Genomic DNA, 22,251 nt, shown 5'->3' on the forward strand with positions numbered 1-22,251 from the left:
CAAGTCCTGGGCATTTGGGGCTGATTGTTACAGAGTTACTGTTCAGCTTCCTGGATTGTCACTAGAGACAGCAGTCTGGCTTCCTGCATGTCTGACATAGAAGGCTGGCGTCCTGGGTTGTTTGTTATGGATAAAAGGTTTTCTGGTCAGGTTGCTGAAGGTTGTGGTTCAAAGTTCTATTTTTATATGATCTGGCCATTGACTGTATATTTGGTCAACAGATATTGGAGCGCAGCTAGTAATCTCTGCCACATGGAGTTCTTAAAAACAATGTTGCTTTATATGCATTACCATATTTACTCTTCACAAGGACTCTGGCAGGTAAATTTGACACTTAGAGAAGACAGTCATCATCACTAGTAAATAGAAGGACTAGTGTGTGAAATTAAGTTTGTCTTCTGATACAAAATTACATGTGTTTTCCCTTAATGGCCCTTAGAGATTTTTGTATCACAGAACTCCTTTGAAAAATCAGATGAAAACCCTTGACCTTCTCCCCAGAAGATGTTAATGCACACAAAATCTGCATTCCATCACAAAGCCTGCACAGATTTTCTGATCAAGGCACTCACCAGTTCTCTAGCAGTAGTTAGGCTCCCTCGTCTCCAGTGGAAGGTCAGTGTCAGCCACTTACACTCTCCTCTTGCTTAACTTCTCTTAGGATTAGTTTCCTCATTCATAAGATGGAGGCAGTTTTGAGGTTGCTTTCTAAATTATAAAAATACTGCATAACAGGGAGGTAATATTTTTTATTATCACAGAATGCTATCAAACTGACTCTGTTTCAAGTCCCATGGTTTGAGTGACTCACCTTTAATCGGTTATCTGATTTTCTCTTTTAGGGACTTCCCACCACTAGCACAAACTGTCTTTGCAAATTAATGAACAATTAAAAAAAATTGTGGTTTTAATTTTAAAAAGAAATACAAACACACAAACGCCAAATCTGCAAAACAGCTATCAAGATGAGACCCATAAAAGCAAATGTAAATAGTCCTTATAAGAGAGACAATTAATATAAAATTCTTGGCTTAAACTCTAAGTGCAAGAGTTATTTAAGTATTTATAGTGGGAAGCAAAGAGGGCAAATCTTTATTGGGCAAATACCAACCAAAGGCAGATAAAAAAACGTACAGTTTTCAGTTGTCAGGTTTTGCCCCTGCTGAGAGATCGATGATTTGGGGTTTTGATTGTGCTCTAGAGATTTTTGCCCTTTTTCAGTTTAGTTTTTTTTCTTTGCTACTGCTACTCCACACATACAGGTCGCTGTCCTTGACCCATTGCCAAGGCATGCCTGAGCCCATAACATTTACCTTGGAAGAATTCTCCTGTCCTTTCACCACTTGAGAAAACTAGTGCACAATCAGAGTACCTTATAGAAGAAGCCCTGTTACCTGTGTCTTTAGCAGATTCAGATTTCTTAGGCCACTGAGGGAGGAAAAATTTGCCGGTGTGTTTTTATATTTATTGTGATGATGAACTCAGTTCTCTTACTTAAATGGATCTTGCCTTCAGTTGACTTTTTCAGAGAGTTGTTTTATCAGCTGACCCAGTGGAATGTAGTAAGATCGATTCTGTGTTTGGTAATGAATAGTAACATACAGTTATAGAATCGATAACTATCCTCTTGAAGTATCCTTGGGGCCTCTGACTAAAATTTGAACGTATCTATCATGTAAAATAGTACTTAGGAAACTTTTTTTAAAAATAAAAGATACCAACTGATTGCTAGTAAGTTATAAGTTTATAGAGCAATTTATTGTACTTCAATAGAACCGAGGTAGTTTTCTTTTTCTTTTTTTTTTTTTTAAATTTTTTTTTTAACGTTTATTTATTTTTGAGACAGAGAGAGACAGAGCATGAATGGGGGAGGGGCAGAGAGAGAGGGAGACACAGAATCGGAAGCAGGCTCCAGGCTCTGAGCCATCAGCCCAGAACCCGACGCGGGGCTCGAACTCACGGACCGCGAGATCGTGACCTGAGCCGAAGTCGGACGCTTAACCGACTGAGCCACCCAGGTGCCCCCAAACCGAGGTAGTTTTCTAGAGAATTGGGATATCATTCTTCCTTCCTGTCTAATAGACATTATATAAGCCTTTAATGACCCTATCCTTTACTGTAGGTACCATTAGTCTGTCTCACCAAGGTAGAAGGATTCTGGGTCAGATTTCCCAGATCATCTTGGAGACCTTCTAAAGGTTGAAAGTTATATTGTCAAACCTATAGATCTTTAGAATAGTCTCAGCATAATGGCCACACTAGAAAGGTATTCCAATGTCCATAACAGAAAGTTTGACCAAGGAGTTTCACATGAGTAGAATATTTTTATATCTGGTTACATTTATGTATGTTTTTTATGATAAAGAAGGACAATAAAGAGGCGAGAGGTGCTGCTATTTTAAGTAAGACGATGAAAGAAAACACTACTGACTTAAGTCTTACACCCCCACCTCCACCTGCCTTTCCCTCCATACTGCCCTGGTTCTGTTTTTTCCCTTTGCAGAGAGACACTCCTGACCCTGTTTCCAACACCACAAGAAATGGCTCTTGAGTGACCTCTGTCATTAAATCCAGTGGACTTCAACCAGTGCTCATTCTGCTTGATGTCTCAGCTGCACGTGGCTCTGTTGTTCCTATGCTTCTTCTTAAAAGACTCCCCCACTGGCTTGTTGAGTCCCATAGTGCCTTGGTTTCCTTCCTGCCTCTCTGGAGACTCTGATTCTTCTTAACTGACACATTCTCATCTCTTGGCCTTTAATGATGGAGTTTTAAAAGTTTCAGTCCTGACTTTTTTTTCCTTTCTGCTTTATACTTTCCTCATAGTTGATGTCATTCGTGCCTGTGGATTGAGTTACTTTCTGTACACCGTTGATTTCTAACTTTTTGTCTTTAGTCTGGAGCTGTCTTTCAGTTCTGAACTCACGTTAACTCAACACGTCTGTAAAGAAGTTCACGATCATCCTCACAGACTACCCTCCTCCTCCAATGCTAACTTGATACTCGGTTCCAGTCTGCCCAGTTGTGCATGCTAGAGCCCAGGACTCTTCTTTGACACTTCTTTTTTTTTTTTTTTTTCCTTCTTTGACACTTCTGTCCCTCACCAAGTTCAGTTTTTTCTTTTAAACGTCTTTCAAATTTTCCACCCTGCTCTACTTCCATTTGTCTCCCTGTAGTATAAAGTAGCTTCATCTGTCACCTGTAGGGCAGCAACTTTTTAACTAATCTTCCAGCTCCCGGCACCATTTCTCTAATCTGTTTCTCCATCGGTCTGTAAGACAAGCGAGAAGGGAAGAAAGAAAAGAAAAACCTCTGTTTTTAAATCCTTCTTGTGTTTCCCATTGAGGGTGAAAATGCTTGTCAAGATTTACTAGACCTGGGTGATCCAGAGTACAAGCTCTGAGAGGGAGGAATCTTTGTTTTGTGCCCTCACATATCCCTAGTGTCTAGGACAGCTCCCTGCACAGAGTAGGTGCTCAGCAAGTATCTGCTGTAGAAGGTGTAGACACCTTCAGTTTCCGGGGAGGTGCCTGGCTGATAGTAGCAACTCAATAAATATGTTGAATGAATGAATACATAAAAGGTGGTTATTTTCTTTCTCTTTCCTTCCTCCTGATTCTCTTACCTGTGTTACACTTCTCTGCTCCAGGGACCAGTAGGTGAACCTGGGTGGTTGTACAACAATCACAGCCGTTTCTTGCTGCTTCGCACTCCGGTCTCAAGGGGACTTGCTAAGCTATTGAGTGGTATGCTGTCATGAGAGAAGACGGTGTCCTGATGTGATACAGGAAGGGTTTTGGTTTTGTTTGTTTTTTTTTCCCCTAAGAAATTCAGAAATTCTTTTCTAAACACTTAATTGTGCTATAAGCTGTCTTTATAGAAGAGACTTCGTTAGGAAAAAAATCATAAGGAACTTCTTTTACGAAAGAACATGACTAGGACTTAAAGCTTTACAAAGGACAGCAGTAGATACTGGAATTTTAAGAAAATGATTCATTTCTTTCTAGTGAGTAATACGGTAAATCAGGACATCACAACAATATATTTCACTGTCTCAAGTCTTCAGCTTAATTGGGGTAGAAGAGGAAATATAGCTCCTGGTCTGTATTCCAGAAATGAACCTCTGGATAGCATTGCATCAAAGAATTTTACAAGTAAATAATTAATTGGTTTAGAGCAAGCTGACAAATATAATTAAGCAATTTATAGTTGAAATATTCAGTATTTCTCTAATTAGTGACAAAGGAATACCTGAGGCTGTGGTCAGATGAAATACTTCCCAGATGAGTTTTAGGATAAAAGGAAATCTAGGATTTTTTTCATCATATATTTCTTTATCATCAGTAATCAGAATTTTAAAGGAAAATAGGCTCTCAGATTTCAGTTTATTGAGTTGTGATTTATATGCTGCATATTTTCTTTATCAGACCAGTAGATGCTCCATTTTGTACTATGCCTTATTAATACTGTTTATTTCACTCTTTGAATGTCAAGAGACATATTTGGTGATGGAGACTTAGTGTAGAGAAGATGAGAGACTAATCTCAAAGATATAAACAAGAGCTGTGTTTATTGCAGCTTGTCACTAGAAATATTGTTAAAATGCTTAAGTTTTTATAGCCCATTTTTGCAACATATAGTTTATTCATTGAACTATTTATAATTTCTTATATTTAGAATTACCTCTTAGAAAGTCAGTTTGAGGTAGAAGAAAATATAAGTGCATATCTTTAACATTATATTTGTAAAAACCTTTATTTTGCTAAAATATCAATAAAACACAATATAACCCAATGTAATAAATCTCTTGGTGGGGGGGGCGGGGGGGGACTTAGAACTCTGTTATCTACCAGGAGATTTTCATACCATGCCACACTGGCTAAGAAGTAAGTCAAGATTAAAAAAGAAAAGTCAGTATTTACTTGGGAATTATTTTTTAGCGAAATATGGATGACTAATTTAAATGGAGATCTATTTTGTGCCAAGAGTTTGATACAATTCCAAATAATTAGTGAAGTCTATATCTTCTTTTTTCCCCCAGTTTTATTGAGATATGATTAACATACATCACTGTGTAAGTGTAAGGTACACAGCATTATGGTTTGATTTACATATACTATGTAATGATTACCACACTAAGTTTAGTTAAGATCTGTCATCTCGAGTAGATACAATAGAAAGAAAAAAAAAATTTTCCTTTACAATGAGAATTCTTAAGATTTACTCTCACAACAACTTTTCTGTATATCAGTCAGCAGTATTATCTGTAGTCATCATGTTGTGCATTCCATCCTGGTACTTACTTGTGTCATAACTGGAAGTTTGTACCTTTGACCTCCTTCCTTCAGTTTCCCCTGTGCCCACTCTCTGTCTCTGGAAACCACAAAGCTCTTTCTTTATGAAAGAGAGAGAGAGAGAGAGAGAGAGAGGGAGAGAGAGAAGAGAGAAGAGACAGAGAGAGACAGAGAGAGTGAGTGTGTGTGTGTGTGTTTTAGATTCCACATATAAGTGAGATCATACAGCATTTCCCTTTCTCTGTCTTGCTTATTTTACTTAGCATAATGCCCTCAGGGTTCATTCATCCTGTTGTTGCAAATGGCAGGATTTTCTTGTTTTTTTCTAGCTGAGTAATATTCCATTGTGTGTGTGTGTGTGTGTGTGTGTGTGTGTGTATAGTGTGAGTGTGTGTGTATGTATCTCTTTCTCGTTCATCCATCGATGGTCACTTATTTGGTTTCCATGTCTTGGGTATTATTGTAAATAATGCTGCTGTGAACATAGCGCTGCAGACATATTTTTGAGTTAGTGTCTTCATTTCCCATGGATACATTCCCAGAAGTGGAATTGCTGGATCATATGGCAGTTCCATTTGTAATTTTTTAAGGATCCTCCATACTGCTGTTTTCTGTAGTGTTTGTACCAGTTTACAGCCCCACCAACACCGTACAAGGGCTCTAGGGCAGCATGCTATCTTTTGTCTTTTGATGATGGCCATTCAAACAGGTATGAGGTGATATCTCATTGTGATTTTGATTTGCATTTCTCTAATGACTAGTGTTGTTGAGCATCTTTTCATGTACCTGTTGGCCATTCGTGTATCTTCTTTGGAAAAATGTCTATTTTGATCTTTGCCCATTTTTTAATTGAATGATTATGATTGCTGTTTGTTGCTGAGATGTATTGATTCTTTCTATATTTTGGATATTAGTCCCTTATCAGATATATGGTTTGCAGATATTTTTTTCCCATTCCATAGGTTGCCTTCTCAGTTTCTCAGTTGTTTCTTCTGACAATTTTAGTTTCACCTGGTCACATTTGTTCATTTTGTTGTTGTTGTTGCTTATGCTTTAGGTGTCCTTTCTGAAAAATTACTGCCAAGATCCATGTCAAGGGGATTTTTTCCTGTTTGCTTCTAGGAGTTTCATGGTTTCAGGTTGTATATTTAAGTCTTTAGTTCACCTCAAGGTAATTTTTGTGAGTGGTGTAAGCTAGGGGTCTAGTTTCATTCTTTTACATGTGAATATCCAGTCTTCCCAGCACCAGTTATTGAAGAGACTGTTTTTTCTCCACTGAGTATTCTCAGCTCCCTTGTCAAATGTTTTGACTATACATGCTTGGGTTTATTTCTGAGCTCTTGATTCGGTTTCATTGATCTGTTTTGATGCCAGTACCATACTGTTTTGATTACTGTAGCTTTATAGTATAGCTTGAAATCAAGAAGTGTTATGCCTAACACTTTGTTCTTCTTTCTTAGGATTGCTTTGGCTTTGGCTTTTTGGGGTCTTTTGTGGTTCTGTATAAGTTTTAGAACTGTTTTTTCTTTGTTTGTTTTTGTACATTGTAAAAAAATGCCATTGGAATCCTAATAGGAATTGCCTTGATCTCTGGATGGCTTTTGGTAGTATTGACATTTTAACAATTTAAAATTCTTCCAGCCGTGAACACAGGATACTTTTCCATTGATTTGAGTCTTTTTTGATTTTGATTTCTTTCATCAATGTCTTATAGTTTTCAGATTAGAAGATTCCTTGGTTAAGTTTCACCTCCTTGGCTGAGTTTATTCCTAACTCTTTTATTGGTTTTGATGCATTTGTAAATAGTATCACTTCTTTTATTTCTTTTTCAGGTAAGTTTAATATATGGAAACACCACTGATTTTTGTACATTAATTTTGTTACCTGTAACTGTACTGAATTCTTTGATTAGAACTAACTGTTTTTTTGGGTTGAGTGTTTAGGATTTTCTGTATCTAAAATCATGTCATCTACAAAGAGATAACAGTTTTACTTCTTCCTTTCCAATTATTATACCTTTTATTTATTTATTTATTTATTTATTTATTTATTTATTTTTTCTTGCCTGATTGTTTGGCAAGGACTTCTATGATGTTGAATAGGAATGGTGAGAGTGGGCATCTTTGTCTCATTCCTAATCTAGGCTATCTTTTCTTATTCCTAATTTATTTACATAAATGCTGTCTTCTTGGTTATGCAACTTTGTGTCTTTTGCATTGATACTACTTATATGGCATTCCCTTTAAATTTGGTAGAAGCCTTAAGACTCTTTTCCTTAATACAGACATAAAGTTAATTTTATATGTTGATTTTAACTGTTTAGAAACTTGCTTTATATTATTCTTTTATTGCTAATTATCACAAAGTTAGCAACTTAAAACAACACAACCTTATAACCTCACAGTTTCTGTGGATCACACACCAGTTAGTGAGTTCTCTGCTCAACATCTTAGAAGACTGAAATCAAGGTACCAGCTGGGGCTATGATCTCATTTGAGGTTCAGGGTTCTCTTCCTTATTCACTGGTTGTTGGAAGAATTCAGTTCCTTGCAGTTATATGACTAAAGTCATTACTGTCTTTGTGGTTATCAACTGGGGGCCATCCTTGGGTCCTAGAGGTGTCCTGCTGTGCCTTGTCACTTGGCCCTTTCCATAGCTTGGCAGTTTGTTCCCTCAGACCAGCAGTAGAGTCTCTCTGGCTTTGAATCTCTGACTTTTTTGAAGGGCTTACCCAGTAGGCTGGCCCATCCACCGGGATAATCTCCTTTTTGATTACCTCAAAAGCAGCTGATTTAGAACCTTAATTACATCAGCAAAATCTTTCCTGCCATATAAGATAACATGATATAGGAAAGACAGTTCATCATATTCACAACCCAATCTGCATTCAAGGGAGGGAATTACATACCAGGACTTGGGAATTTTGGGGGGTGAAGTATGTCTTAGAATTCTGCATATTACAGGCTTTGATAAATTCGCTAAAATATTAACAGTGTTTTAGAAATAATTATTATCTCCAAATCTTAGAACTTATAAATCTTATTTACCTTCTTGGTGTGGTTGTTTTTTTTTTACATTTGTAGACACATTTTTATTTGTACTTATCCAAATTTAGAGGCTATACTGGAAATAAAATCACTTTGAAATGTCTCTTACACTTTTGACCTTTGAGTCCCTAAAGCAATAAAGTCTTCCCGGTAGTACCATCTATCTTTAATCACTCAGATTTATAGTTTACCAGGACACCTACAGTTTCCATTTCAGCATCTGGCATAAAATGTATAGCCCAGGCCAGACAACTATGAAAAGTGCCAGTGATTCCAAATACAGTCAGTTTCCCTCTAAGTCTATTGCATAAGATTGTCATCTCTGCTTTATCACCTTACAGTTATTTGGAAGTTTAAGGTTAAAAATCAGTGATATTATCTGAAAAAAATCCATGCAGAATTAAATATTATATACGTATAAGTGTGTGTGTGTATATATGTATATATATATATATACACATAATTACCTACACATAATGCATGTAAACTATGTGTATATCTATATAGATTTATGTTTATATATGATATGTATGTATAGGTGTGTTATACAGAATTATTTATTAAAAAAATTTTTTTTTCAATATATGAAGTTTATTGTCAAATTGGTTTCCATACAACACCCAGTGCTCATCCCAAAAGGTGCCCTCCTCAATACCCATCCCCCACCCTCCCCTCCCTCCCACCCCCCATCAACCCTCAGTTTGTTCTCAGTTTTTAAGAGTCTCTTATGCTTTGGCTCTCTCCCACTCTAACCTCTTTTTTTTTTTTTTCCTTCCCCTCTCCCATGGGTTTCTGTTAAGTTTTTTTAATGTTTTATTTATTTTTGAGACAGAGACAGCATGAGCGGGGGAGGGGCAGAGAGAGAGGGAGACACAGAATCCAAAGCAGGCTCCAGGCTCCGAGCTGTCAGCACAGAGCTGGACGCGGAGCTTGAATCCTTGAACCTTGAGATCATGACCTGAGTTGAAGTTGGACGCTTAATCAGCCTTGCCACCCAGGTGCCCCCAGAATTATTTGTATAGAAGCAATGTTACTGACAAAATGTCACCTGGATTTTCTTTGATACTTAAGTAGTTAGATAGTGAAGTAGAAGAGAACTTAAGGACATTAGTAAACTGAAAATTGTGTATCCTAATGACCATTATATAATTCTGTGAGCATAACTAAAAGGTTAGATATATAACTTTTGAATTGCATTTACTTGGGAGAATGAGAAGAAAATTTTCAAAGAACGCCTTGCTCTTTACATTTTAAGGTAATATCGATCTAAAGCTGCCTTTTAAGAATCCTGTAACATCACAAGCAGTCGTATTGGTAGCTATAGACAATTAAGTAGAGATTTCTACCAAGAGACTTTTACTGTCTCATTGTTCTGCTGTTTCCCTTGTCCATTAAGAATATCGAGATATCTTTTCAACTATCTTACCATTGCTTGGTGAAACAGAACCAGAAAGAATTTATTCAAGAGGTGAATGTTTCCATTTATCTTTGTGACCTTGTGTCTTCCAAAAGATTAATTTTCTGCTTTTTTGTCTCACTCTTTCTATCTATAGTAGACAAAACATCTTAAGTATTTCCAGATATCTTCTCTATTAGTTTTAGTAACATGGGAGCTTCTCTTAACGATTTTCCATGTGTCAGCAATGTAGGGATCATTCCTTGTTGTAATTCTGATGCATTCATATGTTCTTTTTTAATTTTTTTATTGTCTTAAATTTCTTTGATATCAATGTGCTAATGTTCAGAAGGCAACCTCTTTGGGAGAAGAACATTATGACTTTATAGAGTTTATTTTTATTTTATTTTTTTTTGTTTGCTAAATAATTTAAGGTTTTTCTTTTCCCAAGGCTCAGAAGAAATCTTTACCTGTTTCACATTTTCTACCCTAAGATTAAATGTATTTCAGCTTCCTTAATAACCCATACAGTTTTGATCTGGAGGAATGAATAGATTATGTTGATATTCTACTAAATTATAATCTAGCAACAACTAAATACTCTTAGCAGATTTTCCAACACTACACGAAAGGAAAAAGACAAGTGGAGCTTGCATGGGAAATATTTTATCAAAGTAGGTAAACTGAGATGCCGGTGATAAGTGTTTTCAGTGGTTTTGTGGCTGCCAGGCCCATTCCACTCCACACTTTCTATAGTGACTTCAGATTGTTGAGTTTTATTCAGAATGCCAAGAGTGAAAATATTCACGTGTTACAAACTGGTATTACATACCACATTCTAACTGAGACGTAACTATTCCACACATTTATATAATTCCCAAAAGTGTGGGTAGCGAGTATTTGTGCGGGTTAGTCTGTTGAGACCTCCTTATACCTTCAGAAGATAGATGTTCTGCAGAAACATTAATATATAATACAAATCACACTTAGAGGCATCAGTTACGCTTTCAGAAGCACCCTGTCTTTTCTAACACCTAGTCTCTGTGCATTGAATTTCTTTGAAACAACCACCAAAAAATGTAGTCTTATAAAAATGCATTATAATTACAGAGATATGTTTGGGAACATAACATCCCTTCTGATGGTAAATGTTTGACCTATTTCAAGTTTATCTAACTACCTGTCATCTCCTGTGAAGATCATTTATAGTATTAACTGGACCTATGGGGCTCTCTGAGGTATTACTATTATTATTATTATTTGCTTCGTTTTTATTAATTGGAGACTTATAGGATAGGACATACCAGTAATGTGTTATTTTTAAGTGTGAAAATGTGCCAAGCAGGCCTTTATTTGTTTAAGTTTTATTTGTACCTGAGATTGTGGAACCCTAGATTATATATTTTTTAGAGGTGGTGGGGACTATATAGCTCATCTCCACACTCTCTGGGAACTGAGGCCTAGCAGTGTTAAATGGTTTGCTCAAGATAATACAGCCAGTCGCCGTCAAGGCTCAGAATCAGGTCTATATAAAAGGTGGTAATATAATGGATTATGTTAGTGGTACATTAAACATCTGACAACACTCCTAAGGAGGAGGTACGTCTGTCCTTATATTTAACATAAATTATTTACTTCCTCTTGTTCGATACTTGGAAGAGATGGAGCTGGTGCTAGTCAAACCTAGTTCTCTTATTCATTCTTTCTCATTATTTAATTATCATTTCTCCTGGTGTTCTGCAAGAATGCCTTGCATGCCAGGATCACATTTGCTGCTTTTTGTTTTTAACTACAGCATACATTGGTAAAGGATGCTGGGTGTAAGGTTCCCAGGACCAGCTATGTGATTGTGGGTCCCTTATAACAAAATTAAGAATTTCAAGATGGCAGCAACAGAGCATTAAACTAAATACACTGCCCTGCATGACTGCACAGGTCGCCCATGTCTGAAGTCAGCCCGGTGGTTCTAGATGTATTGTCTGAAACTTTCTTCTTTAATGAATAACATACCAAACTGTGGACTTATATATGATATGCCATGGATATTGATTTTTTTTTAAAAAAACAAGAACATAATTTTCTGGGTTTTTTTTCTTTATGCTTGAATTTATTGTTGTTCTTATCATTGAAGCTTTTCCCAAGATTTCTAGAGGAGGAATGCTAGGATTGCAAAATTTAGAAATAAGTAAAGTATATGTTCCATTTGGAGTGATAGTGTCTAGAGTACAGGAACCAAGTGATCCTATTGAGTCCAAAAAAATGGTCCTTAAATATTCAATGTCCACTATATAATTGGATTTGGTTTGGGGCATTTAATTTGTAGGAGGATTTTGGATAATTAAAAAAAAAAAAAGTGTGACTGTTTTGTCAACATCTTTGAATAGAAGCAGCTTGTCTTAGCTGTCCTCTTTTATATATATATATATATATATATATATATATATATATATATATATATATATATCATTTAAGTGGCAGTGTGAATATATTTTACCGGGAATGCTGAATTTCACCTAAGAGAAATGCTGGTAATCTTTTTACACATAAGTGAGAATATAATCTGATGTTTTATATGTACATTGGCTATTTTGGTACACGTTTCCTTAATTTGAATGATGTTCAGTGTTTACTTGAATGATGTTGATGGAGATAGTAGACAGATTTTTAAAATCACAAGTATTTGAAGCATTACATAGTGAAAAGACTAGCTTACTTAAAAAAAAAAAAAAGACTAAATAAAAATTAATTCCAAGTGATCAGGTATACCTGAGTGCCAGTTTCTGCCTCTTCATAAATTTTTAGATATGTTATTTTCAGATTAAAAAATGTTGCAATTCCATTTCATAATATAAATGTAGTAGAGTGCCATATTGTATAGTCTGCCTTTTCACATAAATGTTTATTGGTAAGTAACCTTGCATTATTGGTTGCATTATTTCTTGCTTTATTAAAAACTTACCATGTGGCAAATTGACGTGCATTTTTAATTTCTATATGTTGGCATTAGATTTTTTTTCTAATCTAGAGCTAAATATTTATATAGGGCTGTCTTTTTTAAAGAAAAGGAGGATTTTTGAACAGTAATGCTATTTGACTAAATAATTAACTTTTAAAAGATACGTATATATTAGAGTAAGTTTCAAGAGGAGATTGTTCTCTTGTTTTTTTTTTTTTTTTTAATACTTTGGCATTATGTAAGTTTCTGCTCTGTAGGGCTAATATACATTTTACCAGTAGTAAAAAAATTCAAATTTTCATTGCATTTTTTCTGTTCACCTTTTTTATAAGAGATAGCCAACAGTGCCACCATCAGAACAGACAGGCTTTTCTTATCATAAGTATTGGTTTTCTCAAAAAAAAAAAAAAAAAAAAAAAGAAAGAAAGAAAACACCAAAAAGCCCTACACTTAAGGAATGGTGGAAAACTGCATATGGTTAAACAGGCACATAAAACATATTGTGAAATCCCAATGACATAATGAAACTGCCTTTGATTTATTTTATGATCAAGTCAAATTCATAAAATTATTCTTCAGAAACCTGTTTCTACTTTGGATACTTATGTTTTGCCAGACCATTCGGTCTAGGCAGCATTATATTGATGTCAATTTATTGTTTTCATCTTTAATTTGTTGTTCAAAGAGACAGTCTCAATATAAAAACATGAAAATGATCAGACCGTCTTGGTCTGATAACATCTTACCTGGTGTACATTTTGAGGGCAGTTTTTTCATTCTGATTTTCCTATATATTTGATTCATTTTTTAAATAATGAGACTTTAAAAGTAAGCTGCCAAGTTAATAGTTATGATGATTTCAGAATCTATCTTAAAGCGTAAATTTTTTCTTGCATGGTCTGATACTTACATGATGCAGTATATTTATTTTTGACTGAAAAGAAACCTGGTCCCCATCTTCCTGTTGACATCAAACGGTCTTCTGATATGCTAATCCAGCATCAGGGAGAGCACATAGACAAGCTTTATTTGGACTCATTCCAAATCTGAAAGAAAATTATATGTATTGAACTGATTTTGCAGCATTGCCCCCTTAGAATGAAAAGTGATGTTGACACAGTCTGCAATTAAAAATACTTAATATTGAGACATGATATGGGAGGTTTTCAACATTTTAGTAATACCCCGATTTGCTTTTCAATTACCTGGTCATCTAATTGTTATTGGCTTTTTGCTACTGATGTTAATAGCCATTGAAATTACTAAGTTCATTTCCTTAGCATGTGTTATAATAAACATTAACCTAAAGTTATTAGCTTTTCCTTAAAGATTTATCCTTTGACATATTGAGTGCATGTGAGACAGTAGATAATAATCTTTTGCTAAGTATGAAGTAGGGATATGAGCAGATCTCCCTGTATTTGTTTTTCCTTCCAGCCTGCCCTCAACTGGTCACAAGGGTAAAAATTGACAAAGATACTTGTTTTAGAGTTAATCTGAATGATATATTCAATAACAAATCAGTTGAACTTCCAAAAATATTTTCAGATAAAATGCACTACAGTACACATTTAAATACTGATATCTGTTAATACCTATATTAAAATTATCAGAAAATTCCATGAAGACTTGTTTAAATGTAGTATTCATGTTGGTCATTTATAAATATTGTTAAGTAGGAAGCCAGTTGCATTTTTGTTTTAGAAATATAATTTTTATGTAATGAATCTTGGTGAATCTTAGGAAATGAAGAACTTTGTTTTTAAATGAGTATGTTATTAGTACATTCTTCTAGCAAGTGTAATATAAAAAATGGGCATAAATATCTACCTCTGATTTTGCAGTTATTTTGGCTATTGCCCTCTTATGCGTGATGGCCCACTCTTTCCCAACTAGTCTGTTGGTGCTCCATTTTTGCCCTGACCTTCCTATGATGTTTTTCTTCCATGAAGTTTAGTTTCATTCATTCAAAGTACAGGTTTGACTTGTAATGTGCAATAGTCATGAAATATTCATGAAAACTTTTTATATAAATCTCTTTTATTTAATTTTTAATAAATTAACTGATATTTCAAATCACCAAGGTGGTTCAATATTTAAAAGGAATTCTATAGTCAAACTTAATGTCAGGAGAAGAATTGTCTTTTAATGAACATAATTACCTTCAGGTTTCTAGACTGTTTTGTTCTGGGTTTTCTTAAAATGAAATTTGACATCGTCCTCTTAGGCTAGGAAATTATTTTATATAGATGTTAATTTTTTGAAATATTGGACATCATAAAGATGTAGCATTATATGGCCTGTGCTAACTTTAGGTATAATAGTGAGAAATTTAAGCTAATATGTCAGGTAAAATTCTCAGAATCATCTCACTGTGGGATGTCATATGCTTTTTAGTTGGTAATAGGTAGATAAAAGTAGGTGTTTTTCTGACAAGGCATTTGGTGTGTCAGGATCTGGTCTTAAGATATTTTAATTCCTCTAATTCTTATTTTTAATTTTTTAAAAAGCATTTTAAGAAACAAAAGAGGCTAATTCCTGAAAGGACTGTTTGGAAGTACTTTGTTCAACTCTGCAGTGCATTGGAACATATGCATTCTCGACGCGTCATGCATAGAGGTAGGGTAAAATCACGAATGGCTTCTAATGTTGTTTAAACGATGCAGGTTATTAGGCAATTTAAGAATAAATGCCTTCCAATCATGGGCATAGCATCATGCTTTCTTGGCTAATTTTTTTTCCAAATTATTTACTAGAATGAAAAACCTCTAAAGCCCTATCTTGGTTTTAAATAAGAATGAGAATTAGTTATTTTTCTGCCTGCCTCTTCTGAGCATCTTACTGATGATGTTGGTAAATTAAAAAAAAAAAAAAAAAACATGTAGGAAAGCAGAATATGCATAAGGAAGATTCCCTTTTCAGATGAACAATGTGTATTATGGCCAACTTCATTTTTTAATTTTCAGCATTAGCTCTTAATGTATTCTTGATTGTCAGTCTAATAGTTGGACAGAACATGTAAAGATTTCAACACTTAGGGATTGTATCTCTGATTTGGGGTATGAGAAATTTCAGTGTAGTTTATTTAAGCAATTATGACTTCTAAGGTCATCTAGTTATGTTCAGATTAGAGTTATAATTTTATATTTTATGTAAATGTATCAACAAAGTAATGTTTAGTAAGATATTTAACATTGATATAAAATGGAAATAAATTTATTTTGTGCTTTGAATTTCACAAAAGTTGATTTGAAAATGGAAAACAAAATGCATTTTATTATTTTTTAATTTAATTTTTCTTTAACATTTATTTATTTTTGAGAGAAACAGAGACAGAGTGCAAGCTGGGGAGGGGCAGAGAGGGAGAGACACAGCATCTGAAGCAGGCTCCAGGCTTAGAGCTGTCAGCAGAGAGCCTGACGCGGAACTTGAACTCACGGACCATGAGATCATGACCCGAGCCAAAGTCGGCCGCTTAACCGACTGAGCCAACCAGGCGTCCCAAAAAAATGCATTTTAAATGAAAATTACTAGCTATCTTCATGGTGCTGCATTGATGATTATTTCTCTATCAGAGAACTCAGAAATAATAGGATATATCAGAAATATTAGGATATATCAAAATTATTGAAAATAAAGTAATTGGATCAAAATTCAAACTGACTTTCGTTTTTAAGGTAGATTTTAAATTCTATTTTCTATATTTCTATATTCTATATATCTAATATATATATATATATTCTATGTATCTAATTATCTAAATATCTAAATATCTAACTATATTCTATATATCTAATATATACATATTCTATATATCTAATTTCTATATTCTAAATTCTATTCTATTTTAATCTCTTGAAAATACCTAAGCTTATATCATCTTTCACCTGATTCCTTCATCTCTTCACAGATATAAAACCAGCTAATGTGTTCATTACAGCCACTGGAGTGGTCAAACTTGGAGATCTTGGGCTTGGTCGGTTTTTCAGCTCTAAAACCACAGCTGCACATTCTTTAGGTAAGAGACACAGTGTAATTTCATTCAGTTATCGTGTGTGTGTGTGTGTGTGTGTGTGTGTGTGGTTAAAAACAACATAAGGGACATACTATTTATATGCCAGCTCTTACGTTCTAAATAAAACTATTTTTAAAATCATCGGATCCTCAGTAGATCCCTACAGCTCTCTATCAGTATAATGTGCTCATTCACACGACAGTTGGGTACTTCTATTGATTTGACTCCAAGTAGACACTTGGTAAAAGAAAATGCTAATAAACAAACCTGGTTTTAACAATTGCCGTAGAGCATTTGTTTTATTCTCCATTTAACAATATTGAAATAATATGATTTAACCATATCTTGGAAGAGGACTTCACCTGACTGTAAAAATACCATAATTTGTAAATGTTTAGTTATTAAAATAACACACATAGTTGTGATTACTGCAGAGAGGAAACCTAAACATGGTCTATTACTAACAAGGAAAATATTCCCCTAAATAATGTAGTAAAAGATATCTGCTGTTTATTCATTCTAGAGTTAATAATATGGCAGTGTCCTTTATATCTAAAATAGAATGAATGTAGCTATTACAACATTGTAGTAGCAATGGAAAGACAGTTGTCTACTTTAGAAACAATAGAAATTACTAGGAAGAAATCATTTCTAAGAAATAATTCTTAAACCAAATAACCTAAAAAGAGTGACAGAGCTTCTCTTAAAACTCATCAAATTACATTTTGTCCTTGTTAATATAAGACTTAGATAACATAGTAACAACCAGACTAAAATAAGAATTAAGATAAAAATAAGATGACTTTAATTTAATTGTACCCCATCTTTGGTGTCATAATTTCAACGAAAACCATTAAATTTTTGTATAAAATTGTGTGTAAATATGAAATAAAAACTTTAAAATGGCCTGATGAAGAATAAGTGAGTTACACTAAGCACAGTATTGAAACAAGCATCTGAATTAGTTGACTAGAACTTTTAAAGTTTTTCTGGCTTTGTTAGCAAGATTCTGTGTGAACTTGAACTTATTATTTAAATTTTTATGTCTAGACCAGTACCTGGCACATAAGTAGGCACCCAGTCACTATTTGCTGAATGACAAAATGTTGGATTCTAAGCTATAAAGAGTGGTAGAAAGATAATACTTTATCCTTTTCCCAGAGTTTTAGTTTTGTCAAGTACTTTAAGAAAATAAAGTTTCAACTGATATTAATACTGTTTTGTTCCCTTTCACTTTACTTTTATTTTTATAGAGGATTACAGGTTTTCCTGATAAGAAAATTTGATATGAAATTCTATAAGAAATGCATAAATCTGAGTAGGACTTTGATAAAGTTTTATTTGGAAGTTACAACTCTTACAATGCAAATAATAGATTTCTGTGAAGAAAACATCATTCCATGTCAATGTCCTTTCTCACTAGTAAAAATAACAAACATGTTTTCACTTTGTTACTCACCTGAATAACAAATGTCTTAAGAGCATTCTGTCATTTGTTTACTTAGAAATGCTACGTGCACACACACACACACACACACACACACACACACACACACCTGTACGTACCCATGCTCGTGCACATGCATTTCTTTTTCAAATGCTGCTTTGCAGACTGTCACTCTGAGCATGCTGTAGTCACCTGACCCTTCGGAGCCAGTATATGAAACTCCAATCTTATCAGTTTTGGAGATGGTCTTCTTTAGCTTGCCTGCCACTGCCTCATACAAAAGTTCTAAACAGGGCTTACAAAATGCATCTTCAAGCGTAGGCGATGTGCTAGTCCAGATTATGTGATATGGAGAGTAAATTCATTAAGAAAGTATTACCAGGTTTTATCTAAATCAGTTTACTTAAGGTCATGTAGTTTTATGTAAAAATGCAGGTATATATGTGTGTATGCGTAAAATACATGGGGATGCACATAATTACATAACATTCTAAGACACAGCCTGTAGTACAGCCAGTGAGGAAGTAACAATGAGATCATTTCTTTGATGAATGAATTAGAAGAAAAAGAATTTCTTTCACAAGCATTTTTTCTCATATTAGGAAAAAAATACTTTTTTAAAAAATATTTTTTTAATGTTTATTTTTGTGAGAGAGAGAGAGAAAGAGAATGAGCAGGAGAGGGGCAGAGAGAGAGAGGGACAGAGGATCTCAAACAAGCTCTGTGCTGACAGCAGTGAGCCCGATGTGGGGCTTGAACCCACGAACTGCTAGATCATGACCTGAGCCCAAGTCACTTTACCACCCACGCTCCCCTCTCACATTTTCTGTGGCAGATAAAGTTATATAGGTAGTCACATTTTGAATCAGTATTCAGTACTCTTTTTTTTTTTTTAATCAAAAGTATGTCAACATAGAATATTGGATAATATACATAGATAATTTCTTGGATCAGGCTTAAAAATTACAAGTACAAAATACCATGTTTCTGGATGTTCAAACCATATTCAAATCCTCAAAATTGAAAACAATTCTCAGAAACTTTCACTTTTTCTTTTACTCCCTCACTGCTCCCACCACATACATTGAATCAAATATCTCTTTTCTATTCCCTCTTCTTTAATCCATAGTGACTTCATGTTTAAACTAGGAAAATATTCTTCCTTATTTCTAATATTAGAAAACGAAAAACAACTCTGTGTATTCTCGGCAGAGTTATCTTCCTAAAAGAGATTATCTGATTTTGTCACTGTCCCCCAAATCCTTGATGGTTCCCAGTTGCCTAAAGAATATCATGCAAAGTCCTTAGCTTAGTAGTCAGGGTCCTTTAGTGTTTGGTGTCCTCTGTAACTTTCCATTCTTATCATTGACTACACATCCCTACCTCATTATATGCCAGCCTTGTTTTTCCTCTTGCTTTGTTCTGAATGTAAGAAATAGCATGGTGTTTTGGAAAGAATAGAGGACATCTGAACTGACATGTCCATTGTTCTGCAGGACCTTGATCAAACCTTCTATTAACTTTCTAAGGCTCAGTTTCCAAATTTATAAAACTGGAAATGTGGGTAATAACTATTCTATGCTGTGCCCTAATCTCTACCCAATCCCTAACCTAATAATGCAATGAACATAAAGGTGTTTTCATTCACTGTAATGTGCCATTAAGTTGCTTATGTTAACACAGTGGTGGTGGTGATGAAGATGTAGAGAAAGAAGAGGGAGAGAGAAGGAATTCACGCACAGTTTATTATTCTGTTAAAATACCTGAATTGATTCATTTAAAAGACAGTTTTAGTACCTTCTTTATGCATGTTCTATTCTAGGGGCCAGGAACAAGCCTAAACAAGACAAAGTCATCTTCATAGATCATATCTTGTGGTGAGAGGGAATAGATAATCATTTTATGTCTTTGTTTTTTTGTTAGCCATGTGACAGGGCATGACTAGGAGGGGAATTATTTTAGAAGGGACATGGTCAGACAAAGCCTCAGCGAGGGCAGTGTTTGAATAGAGATCACAATGCAGAAGAACCAGCTACTTGGGACCTGGGGAAGAAGGTCTCAGGCTGACTGAAGAACAGTTTACGCAAAGGGACAAAGGCAGGATACGCTCTAAGCTCAATCTGGAGAAAGTTTGCTGGCGGAGGGTGAAGGAAGGGTCTTGGCCAGATGTGAGAAGAGTTCACATCTCATTCCTGGTGCAGTGGCAAGCTTTTGGAATTTTGTAGTAGGAGAGTAACATGAGGGGCCCTGAAGACTGTAACCATGAACTTGTTTCGTTGTCTTCAGGATAATCTTGCCCAGTATTGTCTGCTGTTTTCAGGTTCTTCTTTGTCCTGGTGGTTGCCTTCCTTTGTCTCTGAGTGCCTCTTAGGATGTGCTGCCCAAAACTGAGCAGAGATACCATGAGATACACATGAGCTCATCAGCCCATAGAACAGGAAGTGTGTCACTGCCTATAATCTGTGATCTAGACAATTCTTTTGTTTTTGTCCCCTTCCTCCTTTTGTTTTGTACATGAATTTATGGGAAGTCAGATCTTCATTTAGTGCTTCTGTATTGATTTGGACAGAGGGTGTTGCTAGGGAGACTAATTGTAGGATTATATATATCCCTGTGAATCTTGACGGGTTTTTTTTTTTTCATATTATCGACCTTATAAATGTTACAGGTGTTAGAAAATCTGTTATATGTATATGTCTACATCTTAAAATTTAAATGAGGACAAATCTCTCTCCCTTGAATCAAGCTTCTTGACAGTCTAGATAAATGGCTTTAGAATTTCTTTACAATGACCCCAGCAACACTGTGACCCCATAGGAACATTACCATATATAATTGAAGCAAAAGTTTCATGTGACAGTGTTTTATATTACAACTATAATGCATTCTGATATTGTCCTATTTTATTTTATTGAAAATAATGCTAGCTGCAACCTACTAAATTGGTTTTACAACTTATTACTTAGTAATGACCTGCAATTTGGAAAACACTGGTCTGTGTTCCATTTACTTAAAGACAGATTCCGATTTTTCTACCTACTCTTAGATATTCTCCTGAATTAGTCATTTACAGTGTTCGCTGTGTTTCTGGAGGTGGGTAATAACATGCATGGTATCTCTGTGCAATTTGCAAATCATTCCATTCCCTAAGATCCTTACACATATATGTGAGCTATAGATATGGATTATTCCCATTCCAGAATCAAAGAAATGGAAGCACAGAGAGATAAGTGGACTGTATAGCTAGAAGATAGTGAGTGGCCTACGGCTTCCTAACTGTGGGCTTACTCTCCCAACAGTTTATTTTTTTCACCATATCGGTACCTGGTGGCATTTTCTCCGACTCTATTAGTGTTTTCTTATTTGTTGTTGTTTATTTCCATCTGCAATTGCCTTAGTCTCCTCTGTACATTGCATAGGAACCCACATATGAAAGCAGAGTTTGCTCTCTCTCCTGGATGTCACTGCTCTTGATGCTCCAAGATTCAGAAATAAACAGGAAATAGAGCTCTAGGATATTGAAGTCTGTGTTCATAACCATTCTGTCTACCAGCAACTTTGGCTCGTATTTCTAAGGAAGTGGCTCTTCTAAACTGAAAACTACAGTTGTGCCAAAATCTGTGAAATAGGAACATGGCAGTCAAGTTGTAGTTTTTCTCACGTCACAAAACACAGAATATACTTTTGGTACACTTAACTTCTTAACTTACTCTAAAGCCTCTTTTCAGCAAATGTTCTGCTAAGGGATCAAGTATCTTTACCTTTAAATATTGAAAAACATAGCAGAATACACAGAATAATTTTTATGTATTCCAAATATATGATTTTTAGTAAAATCATACCATACTACCCTTATTTCCTATAATAATGACCCAGAGGAATCCTCTCCTGTTATTAAATAGCAACAACAGTAACAATGAATATGTGTATAGCACTGATGATTTGCAAGCAGTTTTAAAGCACATTTTCTCCTCTTTTCCTCAATATTCTAGAAGTAGGTAGAATGGCTGTTATAAATTAAGAAATTGAGGTCCTCTAATACTGAACCTGACTTCTACTCCTATACCACCCTAGAATTCCTGATCCTTACTTTATATAA

The 22,251-nt window shown here is 34.9% G+C and overlaps 1 protein-coding gene across 2 annotated transcripts in view; it reads left to right on the forward strand.

The window, feature by feature from the left end:
* NEK7 (NIMA related kinase 7) overlaps window positions 1-22,251 on the forward strand; it is a 158,264-nt gene that overhangs the window by 102,424 nt on the left and 33,589 nt on the right. For both annotated transcript variants that reach the window (XM_042925559.1, XM_042925560.1), the window contains exons 6-7: window positions 15,201-15,309; window positions 16,601-16,708. In XM_042925559.1, the coding sequence (XP_042781493.1) occupies window positions 15,201-15,309; window positions 16,601-16,708 (217 nt within the window). The remainder of the gene's footprint in view (window positions 1-15,200; window positions 15,310-16,600; window positions 16,709-22,251) is intronic.

This window comes from Panthera leo, chromosome F3, assembly GCF_018350215.1.
Source record: "Panthera leo isolate Ple1 chromosome F3, P.leo_Ple1_pat1.1, whole genome shotgun sequence".
Taxonomy (NCBI): Eukaryota; Metazoa; Chordata; class Mammalia; order Carnivora; family Felidae; genus Panthera; species Panthera leo.